The following is a 14,038-nucleotide window of genomic DNA, read 5'->3' on the forward strand; positions in this document are numbered from 1 at the left end:
GAACAGATCACATTTTATGACCAATTTGTGCAGAAATCCATATCATTCCAAAGGGTTCACATACTTTTTATTGCAACTGTATGTTCATTTTGAAAAACACCTTGAGGCTGGAATCACAAATGCATTTATTGTGGCAGTTTCTGGTGTACTTACAGTTTTGGGAGCCAAGGCCTGAGCAACAGTCCATGCACCAGAGTCGCGCTGCTCTTGAGTAATAATAGTCCCCTTTAAAAAATTTGCCTGCTAATTATTACCATAATAACAATTAATCACAATGATGGTATGTAAATAGAAGCAGGGACTCATAGTGAAGAGGACTAATGTGTGAATGGCCAGTTCAAGCCAAATGTACAGTTATATGTATATATATAGAGAGAGAGAGAGAGAGAGAGAGATTGCATAATGTAACTCAATACAATACAGTAAGAATGGGGTAGAACTTGAAAGGATCTGAAAATACAAATTATATTTTCATATTTTTTATTTCCCCCTGAACCTAGCAAGTTGATATCAAAATAAGGACTCCTGCACACAACTGTATTTATTTTGTGGTCCATAAAACCAGGATCTGCAAAATACAGATTACGTCCATGTTGCATACATGTTTTTTTTTGCAGACCCGTGTACTTCAGTGGGTCCGTGGTCCATATTTTGGTGCCAAGTATAGCACATGTTCTATCTTTTTTGCGGAATGGACATACGGATGCGGACAGCACGCGGGTGATCAGTGTGCTTTCCGTATCCATACCCGTTCTGCAAAAGATAGAACATGTCCTATTCTTGGCCGCAAAATGTGAACAACGGACCCATTCACTTAAAAAAAAATAATGGGATGCAACACGGACGTTACATGGACACCATCTGTATTTTGCGGATCGCAAAATACATACGGCCGTGTGCATGAGGCCTTACAAATAAATACAGATCTATTCAAAAGATACATTATAATATTTCTGTGGTTGCAAAAACTCAGCAAATAAGGACTTAAAGCAGCTTTCTGGAGACGTTTTCCTTTATTTATGTGCATTGGTTCCTAATCAATATAAGTAAAAAAAAAAAAAAAAAACATAGGATGCTGCACCAACAATGATAAAACAATCCCATCCTAGCTAGTGCCAGCTCCAGGGGGTATGAGTAATGACAAAGCTGGAGGTAGAGGAAGGTCTTGCGTCTTCTGGTCTTCATCTTGCAGATTTCACTCATCATCTCTTGCATTGTTCTTGCTATCACTCTTCCCATCTATGTAATTATTTCCATTTCTTCTATTCATGTCCATCACTGTTGTACTCCATGCATATTGGGTGGATGCTAGGCTGTCTTCTGTCTCCTGTGGCTGCGATTCTTCTGTAAGTATCACTCGCAGAAGTTCTCCCCTCCCCACCCCCTGATGTGGAAGTGCTGCAGCTCCTGGACTATATATATGCAGTGGATTCAGAGGAGCTTAGCTTCTCTCCCTCCTGTTGCACATTCTCCAGATCCAAAAAATCCATGGAGCAACCGGCTGCACTCCCTCCTGCCACCCTGTGACCCACCCAGCGCTCACCCTGCCAGCAGAGCCCAGGACTCATCTTCTGGACCCGGCTACAACACTCTGCAACATGGGACCCAAGTCTTCCTCTGGCTTCTACCTGAGCAGGACTTCTGCTGCCCTGCTGGCACTGCTGCTAGCTGCCCTGCTTCTGGCACTGATTGTCCTGGGGGCTCTGTATGCCCGGACTAGAAGTGCGGACCTGGCACAGGAGCAGACTGGCACTGTCCCCCCTTTAATATCGACCAGGTCTCCACATGCATTTAACACGACGACCCCCTCTTCTTTAATATTTACCATGCCTCCTGAAGCCACAGGGCCACCCGGTATATGGGACAACCCCAGGCTACCCCCCGACCTGGTGCCCCTGCACTACGACCTGGAGCTGTGGCCAAGGACAGAGCAGGATGCTGGGGGCAACTATGGCCTGTCAGGGCAGGTGAACATCACCCTCAGCTGTGTGCATGGCACAGACGTGGTGCTGCTGCACAGCTCCCAGCTGAACATTAGCCGGGCACAACTGGCACCACTGGCAGGGGGGTTCACTTTCAAGAGTGAGCAAGCTGGACTCAAACTAAGTGATGGAGCCAGAGCCAACCTCTATGAAGAAAGGGTGGCCTCACACTTACAAGACACAAGTGCCAGCAACTTGGACCATGGGCAGAACATTTCTATTACCACCCTATGGCACTCTGAGCTCCATCAGTACCTGGTTCTGGAGCTGGAGAGGCCACTTGTGGCAGGGAACCTGTATCTGCTGGAGCTGGACTACCAAGGCTTCCTGAGCACTGAATACTCAGGACTCTTCATAGCAGAGTACACAGACTTTAACATAGACAAGTAAGTGACCAACAAAGTGCCATGGGCTCCCCCAGATGCTTCAGGAGGGCATGCACATGGCATCTAGGACCATTTCTCTTCATTTTTCCTATTTGCACATCAGAAACACCACATGTAGCTGGAATGTTTGTCTAAACTGTCTGACAGCCATTGGTCAGTAGGAAATGCAAAGGAATTTCATCTGCTGTCTATAGTAATAAGCCACACATGTAAGCAAAGCTATTGCTGGGGTGACCTGATCTCATATCCGGCAGATTCCAGAAGTAGAGGAGCAGAGGAGTAGACAGCTATTTAGGGTCTACATACATTAGATCTCCTGATTATAACTACAAGGGGGGCAGTTCAAGAGATGAAAGTCGTACTAGTAAAGCTGAAAGATTGCTACCTATACTTTGGTTTACTTCTATATCCTGATCACTGATGGAGGGGAAGAGGGGCATATTTGCCTTTAGGCTGTTATGAAGGGCATGAGTCAATCCCTCTTTATATACTGCACCATGAAGCAGCCTATAGGGTACATACAAAATACCCCCTCCCTCCCCTGTTTACAAGACCATCACTAATTAACTCAATCCCAATAAAGTATCCTTTATAAAGTTTAAACTCTATGAATACCCCTTTAAGAGGCAGACCGTGGTAAATGGCAGTAAAGATAGCAATAAAATCAATTATATGTTCTAATACGTGATATTTGAAGACACTTAATATTTATTTTGGAGGCTTTTTACATAGTTATGTACTTTAAACAGGATATGAGCTCTCAGACGACTTCCCAAACTATATGGCTTCAATCTATAGCTTGGTATAATTCCCAAAGTAGTATTGGGCTGTGTAGTTGCTTGTGATAAGAAGCACTTCTGAAGATTTGTTATTGTATATTTTCTGACATGTCTGTGTGCGATAGGACCTCTCTGGACAGCCAGGACAACCAGATGTAAGACAAGGAGGTAGTGCTGGAAGAAGACGTTAGTCCTACAACGAATGAGTGAGATGCTCACCAGTAGTCTTCTGGGTGGTACTGGAGGGGTGGGGAGTCATGGTGTCCTGGCTGTTAGCACACCCTTTCTGTCTTGATTGACATCTCGCTTGGCATATAAATTTAGTGCTAACTCTGTTGAGAATGAAGTCAAGGGAGAATGGGCGTGCTGACAGCCATGGCATTTTGAGTACTGACCATTGCAGCAGTGCCCAGATGACTATTGATGAGTGGCGCCATGCTGTTTTATAACTTCTTCTATCACCTATCCATAGGATCACTGTGAGCCTCACCACCTGTACCCCTATCAGTGAATAGAATAGGGTTTCGGTGTCAGCTGGTCATCCTAATTCAGGATGGTGACTGCAGTGAGGAGGGGTCTGAGTGGTGGTCATGCACACTGCTGCTTGATTCAATGCCAATGGGGCTGAAGCAAACCGTGCTGCCCGCCCCCATAGGCATTGAATAAGGTAGCAGGGTGCAAGTGTGACCATCCTATTTATCCTCCTTATGGTGGACATGTAGTGAGATAATATAAGGGGCTTGAGCTCCCAGTTGTAGTGACTATTAAGGGTTCCAGGGGACCCCAACAAGTAGTCATTTATCCTCTAGCATGTGCTTGGTGATAAATGTTCTTTGTGTCACAACCTTTAAAGGGGTTGTGCAAGAATGGAGTGGGGGCAGGCCAGGAGGGAAAGGAGCAGGGTCCAATGATATTTTTACACCACTTATTCCAGTTTTGAAATATCGGCTGGAAAGTGGCTGTGGTTAGCTATATTAATGAATTTTACTCCACTCTCACTCCATTTTACTCCACCCTTTCAACTCGAATGGGTGTGTGATCCGTCGGCAGCGCAATTTTTTTTTAACATGTTCTATTTTTATTGTGTTTTGGAGGCACGGACAGGAACCCAACTTGGGGTTCCATGCCTCCGTTCCACACCGACCTTCCGGATTGTGAATCCCATTCAAGTGAATGGGTCCGCATCTATGATGCGGGGTTCACATGGCTGGTGCCCGTGGTTTTTCGGGCTGCAATATGGGCACGGCCGGGCGTGTGCATGAGCCCTAAGACTGGTGATTCCTATGCCAGTCTTTGTAAAAAGTGTGTTAGAATAAGAGGCACCAAGAGCTCAAAAAGTTGCAAATTATGGTGCAAATATGCCCATAATCAGTGACTTTTTCAGGCTAACCATGCCCAATTCCCCACCCAGTTTTCACACCTGGAGTGAGTGGTGTTAAAATACAAAAAGTCACCAACTTTTTGCGCAAGCCCTAAATGTCACAAAACCCTATTTTGCAGCTTTTTGAAGCCACAGTTCTAGAGTGCAGAGCAAGATAAATTCTCCCCAGTGATTTTCATGTTGTGGAGAAGTTTAAATTTGTCTGTGTTCTTATCACTTAAATCACTAATAAACTTTTTTCATACATTTTGTAGAGATATTTTGCGCAAGTAGCAAGTGGAGTAGCTTCTCTAGAAAAAAGTGTTAGGTCTATTGCAGATCCGCAATACATGGGCACCGTTCACTTCAATGGGTCCGCAAATCCGGAGATGCGAAATGGTACGGAACGGAACCCTATGGAAGCACTACGGAGTGATTTCGTGGGGTTTCGTCTCGTACTTCCGTTCCGCAAAAAGATAGGACATGTTCTATCTTTTTGCGTAACGGCCGGATCGCGGAGCCATTAGATTGAATGGGACCGTGATCCGCTGCGGCTCCCCCGCGGTCAGTGTCCGTGCATTGCGGGCCGCAGCATGGCCACGGGGGGCACACGTTCGTGTGCAGGAGGTCTAGGATAAATTTAGAAGTAACATTTAGAAGTAATATAAAGTAACATGAGACATTTGATAAATGTAGCATAAAGTACTCCAACACAGACTCAAGCAAAACTGACTCCAAATATTCCCCTCATGATAAATTCCCCCCATTGTGTTTAGGACACAAAAAAAAACTCAAAAATATTTCTTTGTTCAAAAGAAAAAAGAGATGATAAAGGGGTTGTGGAAGAATGGAGTGAGGGCAGGCCAGGAGGGAAAGGAGCAGGGTCCAATGATATTTTTACACCACTTATTCCAGTTTTGAAATATCGGTGGGAAAGTGGCTGTGGTTAGCTATATTAATGAATTTTACTCCACTCTCACTCCAGTATGAGCGTGAAGTAGAAAATCTGGAGTAGCTTTTTTAGACAAAAGTGTTAGGTTTAAGACAAATTTACGAAATAATGTGCAACATTTGATAAATGTGGAGTAAAGTACACCAACGCAGACTCAAAAGCAGAACTGACTTCAGATATTCCCCTCATGATAAATTCCACCCAATGAGTCCAGATTGCCATTTTTATTTTCCTACTGCCCAGTTGCCCTGCTGCCAACACTCAGAGCAGTACTGAAATACACTGTCGGGACTGCTGGGCATATACACAGGAGTCCTCTGTATTCTGTTAGAACACCACAGCAGTCTGGAATATCAGGGGGATTTATCATAGCCCAGGGCGCACGCCGGCTTACTAGGCGTGCTGCCGGATGCTGTGCCCAATTTATGACGAGGCATATGCCTTCTCATAAATTAGGCACAGCATCTGGCAGTCCATGCGCCTCAACTGAAATGTATGCCAGTTTCAGTGTTGTTCTCTGCCAGAAAACTGGCGTAGATTATAAATATGGCAGGGGCGGTGACCCCTCTCTCGCCACGCCCCCTTTTTGGGGAATGCCACATGTATCGTAATGATAAATCTGGCCCTGAGTATTTCAGCTTTGCTTTGAGCGCTGACAGAGGGGGAACAGGGGGAAATAAAAATGGTAATCTGGACTCGTGTATTCTACCGTACATTATAGTCCAAGGTCATGGTGAAAAATTCTTTCTAAAAACAGGGACCCTGGGGTTTCCCGTTGTGCACTTTAACCAATTTAGCATTTAAAACATGTTCAATTTACATGTCACAAATTTTGGGAACCGAATGCGTGGGTTTAAATCTGGTCACAAGGGTGGACGACAGGAAAATATGTCCTCATGGTTTTCTTTAGCTAATTTGTTTGCAATGATTATACTGAAATTAAATCAAATCAGTGGGGGGAATTTTATAATGAGGGTAATATGTGAAGTCAGCTTTGCTTGAGTCTGCGTTGGTGTACATTGCACCAAATTTATCAAACGTCACACGCTGCTTGATAAACTTGGAGCATCTTTACTTAACAGTTTTGTCTACAAATGCTATTGCAGTTTTTTTTTTATCCACTGGCGTGAGACCACAACATTTTTTTGCTACTATTTACAAAACAAGTTGCTTTAATAAAGTAAGTAATTAGCATAGCTAAACACACCGACTTTCCCACCGACTGGATGAGTACTGTAAAAATAGAAAACATCGCAAAATTTTTGCACAAGTATCCCCAAAAAGTCTAAAAGCTCTATTTTGCTTCTTTTTTAAGCTATAATTCTGGAGTGTATCCTAACACTTTTGTCTAGAAACGCTTCTTCAGGTTTTTTACACCACTCTCCTACTGGAGTGACTTTGCGATTTTTAAAAAAGTTATAGGGGGAGATTCACTAAGGGCTCATTTCTCTCGGCCGATGTTTGACCTTTTCTGTGCTTTGGGGACACAATTTGCGGTCGCCAATACATGGGCAGCATCCGTGCGGCTGCCACTACGGATCCGGATGCGGCTGCCATGTTCTATTTTGCGTTGTGGAGGCACGGACAGGAACCCAACGTGGGGTTCCATGCCTCCGTTCCACACCGACCTTCCGGATTGCGAATCCCATTCAAGTGAATGGGTCCGCATCTATGATGCAGGGTTCACATGGCTGGTGCCCGCGGTTTTTCGGACTGCAATAAGGGCACGGCGGGGCGTGTGCATGAGCCCTAAGACTGGTGATTCCTATGCCAGTCTTTGTAAAAAGTGTGTTAGAATAAGAGGCACCAAGAGCTCAAAAAAGTTGCTAATTATGGTGCAAATATGTCCATAATCAGTGACTTTTTCAGGCTAACCATGCCCAATTCCCCACCCAGTTTTCACACCTGGAGTGAGTGGTGTTAAAATATAAAAAGTCACCAACTTTTTGCGCAAGCCCTAAATGTCACAAAACCCTATTTTGCAGCTTTTTGAAGCCACAGTTCTAGAGTGCAGAGCAAGATAAATTGTCCCCAGTGATTTTCATGTTGTGGAGAAGTTTAAATTTGTCTGTGTTCTTATCACTTAAATCACTAATAAACTTTTTTCATACATTTTGTAGAGATATTTTGCGCAAAAATTTTGTGACTGTTTTCTGTTTTACACCAATGACTCCAGTTTTGAAATAGGAGTAGAAAAATGGGCTTGGTTAGAGCCATGTTAATGAGTTTCATTCCAGATTTATCATTGAGACTTTTTAAAAAGTCGGGGGGAAAAAGTCACAATCTCACTCAAGTAGGAGGGTGGAGTAGCTTCTCTAGAAAAAAATGTTAGGTCTATTGCAGATCCGCAATACATGGGCACCGTTCACTTCAATGGGTCCGCAAATCCGGAGATGCGAAATGGTGCGGAATGGAAGCACGGAACGGAACCCTATGGAAGCACTACAGAGTGCTTTTGTGGGGTTTCGTCTCGTACTTCTGTTCCGCAAAAAGATAGGACATGTTCTATCTTTTTGCGTCACGGCCGGATCGCAGAGCCATTAGATTGAATGTGACCGTGATCCGCTGCGGCTCCCCCCGCGGTCAGTGTCCGTGCATTGCGGACCGCATTTTGCGGGCCGCAGCATGGCCACGGGGCACACACGTTCGTGTGCAGGAGGTCTAGGATAAATTTTGAAGTAACATTTAGAAGTAATATAAAGTAGCATGAGACATTTGATAAATGTAGCATAAAGTACTCCAACACAGACTCAAGCAAAACAGACTCCAAATATTCCCCTCATGATAAATCCCCCCCATTGTGTTTAGGACACACAAAAAAAACTTCAAAAATATTTCTTTGTTCAAAAGAAAAAAGAGATGATGAAATAAATGACAGATTTAATGTCATCCTCTTGTGTGTGATACTAAGTATTCACTTTTATCATAAAAAGTAATAGGAAAGCAGGCACCTCATTATACGTTCTTTATTAATTGGTCTCTTATGGAGACATTAGTCCAGTAAAATTCGGGCATTGAGAATTACTTACAATTTGGTGGTAGAGAAATCATAATCTCATGAAGAAGCTACACTTTGAGACTTAGATTGAGAACATCTCATTTCAGTAAATTACAACTTCATTAACATGGCTGGGGGCTCATGGAAATGTTTTTGATCTTTATGTGTAATCTGCATAAAATAACACTGCATACAGTGGATAGACAACAATACTTCTGATACACAGTGTCACAAAGGAGTACCTTGTGCCCTCCGAAGAGAATACTTTTGAGGGCCCACAGTCTACAGTATGCAGAACATGCACATGTCCACTCCCTAATTTTACAGTGGTAGAAAGAGACATTAAAGGGGATAGGTCATCAAGATGAGATCGGCATCAGTCCACACCACAGTTATCAGCTGTTTGAGAAAGCCCTGGTGCTCACTGGAGCTCTGGTGAGAGTAGTGGACCCTGTAGTGGGTGGGTCTTGGATGGCCCCAACCTTACGCTGGGTTCTCTCGACACCGTTGAGGTGTCACATGTTGCTTCACTCCGTAAAGATTGGTATGGCATGGTACCCCACAATGGGAGATAAATCGAGAGAGTCAGGGTTTGCAGTAAACCAGTGTGATTCTTTACTGGAGGAACTCAAGTGTAAAACAACACAGGCAAGGCACAGGTCTGGACTCACCAGTCTCCTCCCTGGCAGAAGAAGGTTTTGTACTGGGAAAGGCCTAAGCTAGCTGTCCCTCTTGCTCTTAGAAGGCTGGCTCCCTGGCCAAAAGCAGGTGGCCCAGGCTCTGTGGCTCAGTATCAGCATCTTCTATCGGTCACTGATGCAGTTTGGCATTCTGGTTGGCTGGCTACTAAGCACTGTTCCCTATCTGCAGAGAATTAGGGGATGTGACTGCTCTCCTTATATACAGTTTATAGCTGAACTAGAACTTTCTAGTTGGAGGGTAGAGTGGAGAAGCACAAATAATATAAATATTGTTGCAACTTCTGTCTATCATAGACTTGTATAGAGCTTCAATGAATGTCTATGGGAATCAATAAGTAATTTTTACAGACGTAAACAATAGAGCTAAACCGGACAGTTAGAAGGTCAGTGTGTCTGGCTGTGCATTAAACCTTTCCACAGTGCAGTGCAACTATAGTGTAATAACAGTGCAAATGAACAGGGTATATTACAATAAACTTATAAATAGAGTTCAACAATATGAACAGCATAAATTATAGTGCAAGTTAGGTCTTCAAAGTGCAATAAAGTAGTGAGGTGATGGCTTTGCATAGTAGCAATAAGAGAAAATGTCCACAAATGCACATAGTCCAAAGTATCCTTGCTCTAGGGCACTACACCTCCTCACAGCTTACCAAGCACAGCGCTGTCCACTTCATAGTGGCTGTGCTTGGTATCGCAGTTCAGCCTCATTCACTTGAATAGGACTGAGCTGCTCCTAGGCCACATGCTGTATGTACGGTGAAGTCGCAGGCCTATGTGTTTACAGAGCGCGGCATCCTCTTCAAACGGTTGATCGGAAGGGGAGCTAGGAGTCGGACCCCTGATCATCTGATACTGATGATCAGAAATTGAAACTGCACCCCCCCCCCATGCCAAATTCTTAACCTAACCTCCAGCCCTACTGTTATGCCAGACACACACAAGTTAATTAAATGCCATAAACTCACAGCATGTGTCAGTGAGAGATCCTGTTCTGCCACTGCTCCTCTTACAGCATTATAATGCTGTGTAACCCTGAGAGTCCTGGAATCTGTTGTATTACACTGACAGAATGCTGTGCAGTCCTGTCAGAGGAGCGGAGGCCCGAACGGGAACTCTCGCTGACACGCACTGCAAGTTTATCGCATTCAACTCGATGGTGTGTGTCTGGCCTTAAAGACATATTTGGAAAACATTACATACAGCGCTACAAAACATGCAGGAGAATACAGAGCCACATACTTCTTACATCCAGTGACATCTCAGATACTTACCTCTGCTGTCAGCGATGCGGTGCAGGCCTCTTTCGGCCTGTTTCCTGAGCCATGCTCTGCCTGGCGATAATGATTACCTAATTGTATTGCTGTCCTGAGTGGCCCGGTCACAGTTGCAGAAGAAAAATAGCTGGGTTGCTATGGAAACCTGGTGTAAAACTGTTTGTATGTCAGTGATTAGAAGACTTAGGAACCTGTGAGTTTCTATTGGCTAATAGGGATCATGTGACTGTATGTACAGTTGCAAGAAAAAGTATGTGAACCCTTTGGAATGATATGGATTTCTACACAAATTGGTTGTAAAATGTGACCTGATCTTCATCTAAGTCACAACAATAGACAATCACAGTTTGCTTAGACTAATAACACACAAAGAATTAAATGTTACCATGTTTTTATTGAACACACCATGTAAACATTTACAGTGCCAGTGGATAAAGTATGTGAACCCTTGGATTTAATAACTGGTTGAACCTCCTTTGGCAGCAATAACTTTAACCAAACGTTTCCTGTAGTTGCAGATCAGACGTGCACAACGGTCAGGAGTAATTCTTGACCATTCCTCTTTACAGAACGGTTTCAGTTCAGCAATATTCTTGGGATGTCTGGTGTGAATCGCTTTCTTGAGGTCATGCCACAGCATCTCAATCGGGTTGAGGTCAGGACTCTGACTGGGCCACTCCAGAAGGCGTATTTTCTTCTGTTTAAGCCATTCTGTTGTTGATTTACTTCTATGATTTGGGTCGTTGTCCTGTTGCAACACCCATCTTCTGTTGAGCTTCAGCTGCTGGACAGATGGTCTTAAGTTCTCCTGCAAAATGTCTTGATAAACTTGGTAATTCATTTTTCCTTCAATGATAGCAATCTGTCCAGGCCCTGACGCAGCAAAGCAGCCCCAAACCATGATGCCCCCACCACCATACTTCACAGTTGGGATGAGGTTTTGATGTTCGTGTGCTGTGCCTCTTTTTCTCCACACATAGTGTTGTGTGTTTCTTCCAAACAACTCAACTTTGGTTTCATCTGTCCACAGAATATTTTGCCAGTACTGCTGTGGAACATCCAGGTGCTCTTGTGCAAACTGTAAACGTGCAGCAATGTTTTTTCTGGACAGCAGTGGCTTCCTCTGTGGTATCCTCCCATGAAATCCATTCTTGTTTAGTGTTTTACGTATCGAAGATTCGCTAACAGGGATGTTAGCATATGCAAGAGACTTTTGTAAGTCTTTAGCTGATACTCTAGGATTCTTCCTCACCTCATTGAGCAGTCTGCGCTGTGCTCTTGCAGTCATCTTTACAGGACGGCCACTCCTAGGGAGAGTAGCAGCAGTGCTAAACTTTCTCCATTTATAAACAATTTGTCTTACCGTGGACTGATGAACAGCAAGGCTTTTGGAGATACTTTTATAACCCTTTCCAGCTTTATGCAAGTCAACAATTCTTAATCGTAGGTCTTCTGAGAGCTCTTTTGTGCCAGACATCATTCACATCAGCCAAAGCTTCTTGTGAAAAGCAAACCCAGAACTGGTGTGTGTTTTTATAGGGCAGGGCAGCTGTAACCAACACCTCCAATCTCATCTCATTGATTGGACTCCAGTTGGCTGACACCTCACTCCAATTAGCTCCTGGAGATGTCATTAGTCTAGGGGTTCACATAATTTTTCCACCTGCACTGTGAATGTTTACATGGTGTGTTCAATAAAAACATGGTAACATTTTATTCTTTGTGTGTTATTAGTTTAAGCAGACTGTGATTGTCTATTGTTGTGACTTAGATGAAGATCAGATCACATTTTATGACCAATTTGTGCAGAAATCCATATCATTCCAAAGGGTTCACATACTTTTTCTTGCAACTGCATGTCAGTATGGAAATGAATGAAGGACCCTCATGCTTTTATTGGCTAATGGGGGTCATGTGATGGTGCCATAATTGCTTTTTTTGTAGATATCTCAGGAACGTTTCTTCATTCTTAGAGAGCTAAAATCTGGTCTAAAACTGATTTAAGCAAGTATGCATGTCTGATACTCCATTCAGGATAGGGAACTCATGCCCCTGTTATAGTAATTGGCAGGGGAGTTAGCGATTGGACCCCCATCAGTCAGACTCTTATCCTTTAGGGTACTTTCATACTAGCGTTTTTGTTTTCCGGTATTGAATTTTTATACTAATGCATTCTGAATAGAGAGCATTCCGTTCAGTATGCATCAGGATGCATCAGTTCAGTCCCGCTTACAATTTTTGGTCGGAGAAAATACCGCAGCATGCCGCAGTTGTCTCTCCGGCCAAAAATCCTGAACACTTGCCGGATCGTTCTTTCTGATGAGTAAGGGTCACTATTGTCTCTGATCCGAAACGCGTAGACTGGACTGTAACTGGCTCTTAATCGCACAGAAGAATAAAGGTAATATTTTTAAACCAAGCTGGATCTTTTTCTTCCTAGAAATAGTAAGGTGGGTGTACAGGAAAGATTTTTATTTTCCCCTTAAGGCTACATTAACATGACCGTAGTGTTTTGAGGATCTGAAGATTGCAGATCCGCAAAACACGAATACCGGCCCGTGAGCATTCCACAATTTGCGGACCACACATGGCTGCCACTACCATGGAAAATGCCTATTCTTGTCTACAATTGCAGACAAGAATAGGACAAGCTCAATTTTTTTTGCGGGGCCACAGAACGGAACTACGGATGCGGACAGCACACAGTGTGCTGTCCACTTCTTTTATGGCTCCGTAGAAATTAATGGGTCCGCACCTGTTCCACAAAATTGTGGAACAGATGCGGACTCATTCATATGGTCGTGTGAATGTAGCCTAATAGGGAGTTTCCATCAGGAAAATACATGCTTAACCTCTTGGGGACACAGGGCGTACCTGTATGTCCTGATGTCCCGGTACTTAAGGACACAGGGCGTACAGGTACGTCCTATGTATTTCCGATCACCGCCGCACGGCGGGCGATGATTGGAACAGAGTGCCTGCTGAAATCATTCAGCAGGCACTCTGTGACAATGCCGAGGGGGGTCCTGTGACCCCCTGTATTGGCGATTGCTGCAAACCGCAGGTCAATTCAGACCTGCGGTTTGCAGCGCTTTTGGAAGTTTCGGATGCCCGTGACCGCGGGGATCAGAAACGTAAAATTGCCCTTTTTTATGTTTAACACCCTTCCCTGCAGCCCTCTTTGGGATGTGCCGGCGGGCGCAGCAGAGGGGGTGCGGGCGGCAGGGCGGGCAGATGATCGCGCACACGCCCTCCCTCTCGTTTTCAGGATGGCTGAGCTTGTAAAGCAGAGTGTCAGCACAGACACTCTGCTTGAAACGGCTGACATCATCACACAAATGTCAGCCGTTTAACCCCTTCCATGCCGCGGTCTGTGGGGACCGCTGTATGGAAGGGGTTAACGGAGGGAGCTCCCGCCCTCTCCCATCGGGGGCTGCTGTGCCTTTTCAGCCCCCGATTCTTCACGGGATCACAGAGGGAGGGGGCCCGCCTCCCTCCCCATCACCCGCTGCTCTGTTGTGGCAGCGGGTGATGGTTACCATGGGTTTCTGGCTTTCCATGGTGCTAAAGGCAGAAGTCTGATCAGGCTAAGTGTAAAGGGAA

The 14,038-nt window shown here is 44.5% G+C and overlaps 1 protein-coding gene across 1 annotated transcript in view; it reads left to right on the top strand.

Moving 5' to 3' along the window:
* The first annotated feature begins 1,468 nt into the window (after nt 1–1,468).
* The window catches only part of LVRN (laeverin), a 139,719-nt gene continuing 127,149 nt past the window's right edge, over nt 1,469–14,038 (top strand). Inside the window, exon 1 of the mRNA XM_040421655.1 lies at nt 1,469–2,368. Within this exon, the coding sequence (XP_040277589.1) occupies nt 1,599–2,368 (770 nt within the window). The 5' untranslated portion in view covers nt 1,469–1,598. The remainder of the gene's footprint in view (nt 2,369–14,038) is intronic.

This window comes from Bufo bufo, chromosome 2 (genome assembly GCF_905171765.1).
Source record: "Bufo bufo chromosome 2, aBufBuf1.1, whole genome shotgun sequence".
Lineage (NCBI taxonomy): Eukaryota > Metazoa > Chordata > Amphibia > Anura > Bufonidae > Bufo > Bufo bufo.